At 33.9% G+C, this 7,949-nt stretch overlaps 1 protein-coding gene across 3 annotated transcripts; it reads right to left on the minus strand.

The window, feature by feature from the left end:
- Positions 1 to 724: 724 nt before the first annotated feature.
- Positions 725 to 6,968, minus strand: LOC101204553 (plastidic glucose transporter 4). Of its 3 annotated transcripts, XM_031883091.1 has the most exons (15): positions 6,909 to 6,963; positions 6,524 to 6,642; positions 6,034 to 6,295; positions 4,850 to 4,964; positions 4,597 to 4,664; positions 4,203 to 4,335; positions 4,025 to 4,124; positions 3,811 to 3,923; positions 3,018 to 3,111; positions 2,747 to 2,900; positions 2,232 to 2,378; positions 2,056 to 2,129; positions 1,882 to 1,970; positions 1,668 to 1,782; positions 725 to 1,303 (listed from the first exon to the last, which is right to left on the minus strand). In XM_031883091.1, exons 3-15 carry the CDS (start codon positions 6,278 to 6,280, stop codon positions 1,121 to 1,123), a joined length of 1,632 nt encoding a protein of 543 aa, XP_031738951.1. In that variant the 5' UTR covers positions 6,281 to 6,295; positions 6,524 to 6,642; positions 6,909 to 6,963; the 3' UTR covers positions 725 to 1,120. The 3 variants fall into 3 exon arrangements, with proteins under 3 accessions (XP_031738951.1, XP_031738952.1, XP_004145629.1); XM_031883092.1 differs by lacking the exon at positions 6,524 to 6,642 and having other exon boundaries at positions 6,909 to 6,968; XM_004145581.3 differs by lacking the exon at positions 6,909 to 6,963 and having other exon boundaries at positions 6,524 to 6,827.
- Between the last annotated feature and the right edge of the window lie 981 nt (positions 6,969 to 7,949).

A 7,949-nucleotide genomic window follows, 5' to 3' on the forward strand; every position in this document is an offset into this window, starting at 1 on the left:
CGTTTGTACTAATTAAAAAGTTAGTCGCATCTAATAGTGTCCTCAGAATAAGGTACCAAGTTTCATAGGTACACTATAAATCTTTTTTACCATCTACTCAAACTTGATCCTCTCGTGCTCAACCATAAATCTTACTATGTTTTTTAATTTTAAAGTTTTTGGTTACGTAGTAAGCAATTCAAATAATCAATAACAAATAATAATAATAATAACAACTTTATTGCAAATAGAAATATGTTTAACATTTACATTTACAAACCACACGTTCTAAAACCCAACATAAACAATCTCAAAATTAAACAAATGAGACCCACTTTTACTTAATTTCCAATTTCATTGATCTATTGCGTTTCCACACGAGAATAAACCTAATTCATTAGTTAGTAAAGTTTATTGACAATTTTTTTTTTCAAAACAATGATGACCATCGTAACATCAAGAGAACATCATTGTAATCATCAGTATTTGATTATGTTTTTTATATGAAAAGTGAATTTGTATTAAGATGGCATGAATTTGTACTAAACACATTCAAAGGAATCTCATCCCCATATGTAAATACATTACGATTGCAGGATTTTTAATAATAAGTTAGTAAAGGTGACCTAAAATCATAATAAACCAGCTACTTTTCCTTTTATCATTTTCTTAGGGACTTTTGATCATGTTTATTGACTTTAAAATAGAGAACCAACATTTGATAACCCAACTAACAACAAAAACCAAAACAAGAAAAACATTCATTTTCTGAAAAAGCATAATAATGTAAAAACTAGAAATACATTAAACCCACTAATTGGTGCCAACTTCCACAAATAAGCTTGAATGTTGCTTGAGATCTGAGAATTGGATAGAACTTTAATTCTGAGCACTCTACTTGTCTCATCACAACTTATTCAATTAGGTAATTCAAAAAGACTAAGTCCCAAGGTTCTTTATTAATGTTCCTAAATTCCTTCCATCTAATGCTACAAATATGAACAATCAGCCTTCACAAAAGGAAAAAAAAATGAAGTTTGATGGTACAAATCAGAGACAAAAGGGCATACCATCAGACGGTGGGTGGATGGGAACTCAAATCTAGACTTGAACTTATTGCCAAACGTCTAGTTTAAATCCTTCAAGCTGTGGCACTAAGAATTTTCTCAATTTCCTCCAGCGACCGCCCCTTCGTCTCAACAATATTACGAGCCACATACAAGACAGCAAGCAAACAGACGAAGCCAAATCCAAAGTACACTGTACTGATACCAAACTTGTTCACGAAGCTCAGGAAATAGAGGCCAATGAAGAAGTTTGAGATCTGATAGGGGAGCAGTAATAGAATAAAATTCACAAACAAAATGATAGCATATAAATTAAGTGTTATCGTTTCAAATATCCGTGTAGCTAATCCATCCTAGTGTTGTGTGTGCACGGCTACGTCAGGTTATTCCTCTCATTCTCACTATCATAGTTCTTTTCATTTTTTGGATGAGGGAGAAAATGATGGTGCAAAGCAAACATTGAGAATCTTAATGATCTAGTTCCTATCATGTCATCCTTACCTCTTGGATTAAGCCTAGTGTTTACCAATGTGCCATGAAATAAAACACAAAGAAAGTGTGATTGAGAGCTCTTTCAAGTAGGTAAACTGATACTAAAAGGCATTATTTCAGAAAACTTACCCAATGAGTTCCTAAAGATAAAGCAACAGCTTTCGCCCGGATTCTCGAAGCAAATATTTCTGGTAAAAGAAGACCAGGGACTGGACCCGCCCCAAGTGAGAATGATAATACGTAGCTGCAAAATGAAGAAGTTCAAATTTCATCATCTAAACATGATAAAGAAAGATACAAGCTATTCATCTCAGAGAATACAAATAATGTCTGCAAGTCTTACAGCACAGTCCCAAGGACCGCTAGCGTGCCGGAATAGGGAGCCAATGCACTCCAACTGAAGGTAAGGGAGAGCAGCAACATAGATGCAGCCTAAAACAGTCACCAAGGATAACGTCACCTCCCAAGAGATATTCGGATTAATTGCTTGTGTGCAAAGACATAATAAATAACATACCATTCCACAAAAGCTAATGGTCAGAAGACTTTTCCGTCCCTGGCGGTCCATCAAAGATGATGCAATAGTTGTACCTGGAAGGAAGAATATTACTCATCTCACTTTACAAAAAAACATGTTGATACATGAACGCTAGCATCCCAAGGTTTAAAAATGACTAAGAATTAAGAACTAACCAAAGACATTTGCCGCTGCAACAAGAGCACTAGCTGCAATGTCAGAAGCAACTCCAGCACTACGAAATACTGAAGTCGAGTAATATACCACAGCATTAATCCCAGATAACTGCTGGAACAAGAAAAGTGCAGCACCAATGCTAACAACTGCAACAAAATATGTTAGTAAGAATTGAAAATAGGGTATATCATCGGATATGAGTGCATTAAATCAAATCCTATATCAACCCAAACAGCAATACAAAAGCAGTAACCTGAAAACTTGGGGGAGAGGCTAAACACAGTAAATACTAACGATACAGACTTTATCTCAATATTCATGTCTACTATGAAGTGCAGTCAGACAGTAATGAACCATTCAATTCATTTTTATGAAGCAGTCTTAAGAACCTTAAATGTAAATCGAGTGGAATGATTAAAGACAACCCAAGAGGCTGAATACTTGGACAAAAACAGCACAAAAGAGCACAAAAATATAGTTGGATAAGTGAAATTTGTCCAGTTATTGAGATTACCCTTCCAATAGCGGCTACTAAACAAATCAGACCACCCTGCTTCAGGTTCTACAGAACCTTGACTTGCCGCTGTGAAGTCTTGAATAACTTCTGCTACTCTCTCTTTTCCATAGAGTGTTTTAATAGCTCTCTCAGCCTCTGGAAGTTTCCCTTGCTGCACAAGATGATAGCCACACCACTTTATGCTTTATTACGAAGTACAGGCAACTGTGTATAAGTAGAAAATAATGTATTGTTCCAACAAAGTAACTCGTGATTTATAGTAGGTAACCTGATAAAGCCAACGTGGACTTTCTGGAGATATTGCCATCCCAACTGCCAATAGAATGGATGGAACCATAGAAATACCGAACATCGTCCTCCACCTGTTTAAAAAAACTCACATATGATAATAATCTGAAAGGGGTAAATATGAAATAGATTATTATTGTTTTTTTTTTTTTCGGGTGGGAGGGAACAGAATATCTCACCATGATAATATAACATAGAAAGAATCAGATTCTTTAGTTAAATGAATTCAGTTCACCTATGCAGACTCTTCAGAGCAAAGAGATTCATTGATTTTTAAGGATGACCCTGAGCCACAAATTTTCATCAATGCATCACATGATCACAAACATACTAAAAGTGAGTTCTCACTAGTTGTATTTTAATGTAGAATAACTTCCTACCAACTTTTTAATGAATCAACATGTTGGCCCAATTCTTACTTAATTCAAGTACAAAACATGTATATATATATATATATGCTTCTATCTTCTCATTCAATGTTTTGGTCTTACATGCAAGCAAATAGTTCACCATCTTTAAGAAAATAATAATTTTTCTATGAATGTGACTAAAAATGATTGATGATTCGAAAAATTTTAAGGATTAGAGTCTACTCAAAAAGTAGCACCGTAGTTTACCATAATTTACCGCTCATGAAACCTCATTTATGAGGAACAGATAAAATACACTGACTTTGTAATTTGCAACCACAAATAATAAGAATATATAAAATTATAACATTAAATATTTTCACTAAAAAAATTAGGGAAAATAGTGATTTGAGCCACACATACCAAGCAGGGTTTCGTACCAAAGGTAATCCAGCTACCAATGCTGTAAGGATTCCGACACATATAAAAAGTTGATTCACAGATCCCAGTGTTCCACGAATTTCAGTGGGAGAGATCTACATATTTTTTTCAGCAAAAGATGAAAACAAACTCAAAAAATGGACATTTGGATCATAGTATTGAAATTTGTATAATGATAACTTCAAAAAAAAGGTACCTCAGATATGTAAAGTGGCACAATAGCTGATGATATACCAATCCCAAGACCTGTGAGTAGGCGTCCAATTATCATAGTTTGCACACTCTGGGCAGTAGCACTGCAGTTTTTTATATCACTTTAAGAATTTGATCCCAGAAGAAAAGAACACTTTCGTATGGTTACATAAGATACCAACCATAAAATTGCTCCAACTGCAAGTGGGATTGCATCCAACTGAAAACTCTTAGTTCTGCCAAACTTGTCAGCCAATGTTCCACCAACAAAAGATCCAATCGTGGCACCAATAAGAAGTGTACTGACAATCCATCCTACAAAAATAAGTCAGAATCATACAAATCAGAGCTTAATAGACATAAAAATTAGAGCTTAGAATAAAAATTTCTGAAATTCAGAAGAAACACTTGACAGCCTAATAATAGCTTCCTAGAATTTTCTAAAAAGAAAATAGTAGTAAGAGAACCAAGCACGTGATGTAACTGAAAATGTACTTAAAACTATTACATACATAAATTGTGGATGTGAGATAGATAGAGAAAAAGAGCATCTCTTAAATATATTACAATCCTTGCCTTGTACAACAGTATTTTCCAAAATTCCAAGATCCTTTGAGAGGTACTCAAGGGCACCATTTACCACCCTGAAACAAGCAAATAGCATAACTGTAAACCTTAAACAGAATAATAATATTAAAAGTTATGCACTACCTTTTTATCCTCTCAGTTTTCTTTTTTATTATTTTCTTCTCTCTCTTTTTTTTTTTTTCTTTGGGGGGGGGAGGGAGGGGGGTCGGCTGCAAACATATTTACTCGATGAAAATGGTACCCGAGATGGTAACCGAATAAAATGGCTCCTAAACAAGCAACACCAACAAATGGCAGAACAGTTCCAGAAGATTTTCCTGTAGGCTTGGCAGGTACAACACCCTCCACATCCTCATCTGCAATACATTACCAACAAGTTAGTGGCAAGAACATGCCTGTTCAATAAAGGGAAAAGTATTACTTACAAACTTAAACCAAACATACATCTTCATATTTGGAAATAATTGTCATATACTTCTTCCCTTGAACTTGGAGGTTCAAATTCTCATACCATTGCAGTAAGAATAAGAAAAAAAAAATCCATGCTACATAAACAAATCCCATAACACAAGAAGCAAAAGCAACCAGCTAACAACCTCCAACAACTGAACACATATCCAAAGAGTAAAGATATAACAGTAATCTAATTCCTTCCCAACGAAGAATGCACATGCCATTTCATAGGAAATAGAAAATAGATAGGATGAGTGACAACGTCTTTCCGAAGAAACCATTATTGCATAATCCCATGAGAATCAGGACAAGATCATGAATTTCCACCTTTGAAGAACAGGTGTGTTTGATTGAAGTCAAACAAAGATGTGAAGAAACTTTACAGAAGCATTTTCACTCTTAAAATCGCCTTTCACAAAAGTCATTCCAAACACAATATAGGTAAAACACTTCTCAATAGGCATTTTGGAGGAAGCAGTATAAATGCACTTTAAAATACTTTTGGAAATTTAAGAATCGCTTCTGACCATAAGAATACCTTCGAACTTGAAGAAGCATTTAATCCACTTTAAAATGCTGTTTTAGCGTTATTAGAAACTTCAAAATCATTTTTGGCCATGCAGGCCAAACAGCATGTTTTTAATTAATCAACACCAATTCAAAAGTCATACCAAACTCACATACATTGAACATGGACCTATAGATGAAATCTAAGCCGTCAGATTGGAGACATGAGAACACACTTCAACAAATAATTACATGCCAACTTCAGAAAAACAAAACAAGTTCAGAAAACCATTAAAAAGGAAGCAGAAGCAGAACAAAGATTGGACAAAGTGAACCGAAGGTGGCAACCAGTTTGGTCAAAGTCAATTCCTCGAGTGACATTGAGATTCATCACATCATTCTATCAGAGTGAATAAAAAACTCAAAACCCAATTGAATCAATCACTGTAAAGAAAGACAGAGTACCATGAGCGTGTGTCTTGAGTGACTTATATTTAGCAGAAGAACGAGAAATGCCATCAAATCCATGTCGAATACGTCTCATCTCAGTCTCCATGATTTCAGAGCCGAAGCTTAAACCACAGCAACCACTTCTTTCAGTCATTCGAAGGCTTCTCAATCCCAAACGCCTTCCAGATTCCCCTAAAACCTTTCGGTTTTGAAACCCAGAAGAACAACTTACCCCACTTTTGACCAACGCCGAAGCCTGCATTCTTTCTTAATCCCACTGAGAAAATTCCACACACTCCAAAAAGTCAAAAGCCATAAATTAATGAAACCCCATTAAGGAACTCAAAATTACATTAATGAATTACCCCCAAAACCCAAGTGGGTACTTACTACTCTGTATGTATAAAAAGCAAAAACGTAAATATTTTTTAGATCAATCAATCAATCAAATGGCTCGATCTTCAATATTAACGGAGAGAAATTAAACATGGAGAAATGCACATACCCGAAATGAAACCCACAAAGCAAATGATTTAGTAGAATTGTGATTTGAGACTGTGCAAGCAAAATCCAATCTGTTCTTCCTTATCCGTAGTTGGTTTTATCAGTGACAGCGAAGAAATGCTTTGAAGGATCCGAAAGAAGAAAAAAAGAGAGAGAAAAGAGAGAGTGAATGGTGTTTTACTAAGAACAGGACCGATAAGAAAAATGAAACGAAAGTAAACCAAACAGAAGAATCCGATTTCCACTTTGGTTCTTTATTAAGCTTTCTATATTCTATCAATTGGATTGGATTAGATTGGATTGCTCATAAATTCTTTTGTTCGATGAAATGCATTGATTAAGTTAACCTTTACATAATTCAAAAAGATGAGGATCCCGTTGCTTACTCGACAGTTGAGTCCACGCTGAGCCATCGCAGTTCGCAACAAACTCTTGATTTTCTTTTAGAAGTGTTGATAAAATGTAGATATTGAAAAAAATTACTTTAAAAGAATTCAAATAATAAATTTATAGATAAATTATTTATTCTTTTCCAACACGTTAAAAAGTTTAATTATTTATATTATATTCATATTATTAGTTACATTGTCTTTATTATTTTATTTTTACAATTCTTTTAGAATAAAATAAAAAATTTGATTTATTATTCAATCTATAAAATTACAAAAACTTTGACAAAAATATCGAGATGTAGTTGAGAGATCGAGTCCTTAATCTAGAGGTTAATACAGTAATTAAAAGGTTGGGGATGAAATCGTATTTGATCAAAAACTCTCACCCTCCTATCTTAGATATTTTTTAATTTATAATTTGATTTTAAAACATAATAATAAGAATATAGAATTGGAACTTTTTAGTCAAAATTTATTAGCTATTTGGTTTATTTTTCAACCTTCGTAATTTTTTTAAATACGATAATTTGGGTGAAAGAGTTTATTTAGTAACAATATGGGTGTTGATTTGATTAAGCTTTGAATAAGACTAGAATATTACCCTTTAAGTATTATTATTAATTTGAATCTAGTGTTTAAGGGGTTAGTAATTAAAATTGAAGTAAAAAGGAATATTGGAATCTAAATTAAAGATTTGGATAATGACATGGAACTATGGTAGGTAGGGAAATTTGATTTTTCCTAAAAAAAAAGAGGAAAAGAGAGCAAGGGCAAGCTAGTAAATTTGGTGATGGAAGCAAATGAATGAGACCAAAGCGTTATGTTGGTGTGCCTTCGTGGATCCACGTCATGCTTCTGACAACTTCATTTCCAGTCCACGTGGAAACCTTTCAAGCGCTTCAAACATCGTTGTTTTATCTCTAACGGATTATGTAACTTTACATTCACAGTAAAATTAATTCGCCAAAACGAAAAAAAAGAGAAAGAACTAATCTATTTATTCTACGAGGAAAGAAAATAATTTCATTTTGTGAA

This window comes from Cucumis sativus, chromosome 3 (genome assembly GCF_000004075.3).
Source record: "Cucumis sativus cultivar 9930 chromosome 3, Cucumber_9930_V3, whole genome shotgun sequence".
NCBI lineage: Eukaryota > Viridiplantae > Streptophyta > Magnoliopsida > Cucurbitales > Cucurbitaceae > Cucumis > Cucumis sativus.

What these genes read in the sequence shown, in the direction of transcription:
- LOC101204553 (XM_031883092.1), bottom strand. Translation starts at nt 6,280, where the DNA reads ATGCAGGCTTCGGCGTTGGTCAAAAGTGGGGTAAGTTGTTCTTCTGGG. An exon ending in GCAGTTGGAGCAATTTTATG is followed by an intron (nt 4,125 to 4,202) that starts GTTGGTATCTTA and finishes AAAAAACTGCAG; the next exon opens with TGCTACTGCCCAGAGTGTGC. An exon ending in TTGGTACGAAACCCTGCTTG is followed by an intron (nt 3,112 to 3,810) that starts GTATGTGTGGCT and finishes TTTTTTAAACAG; the next exon opens with GTGGAGGACGATGTTCGGTA.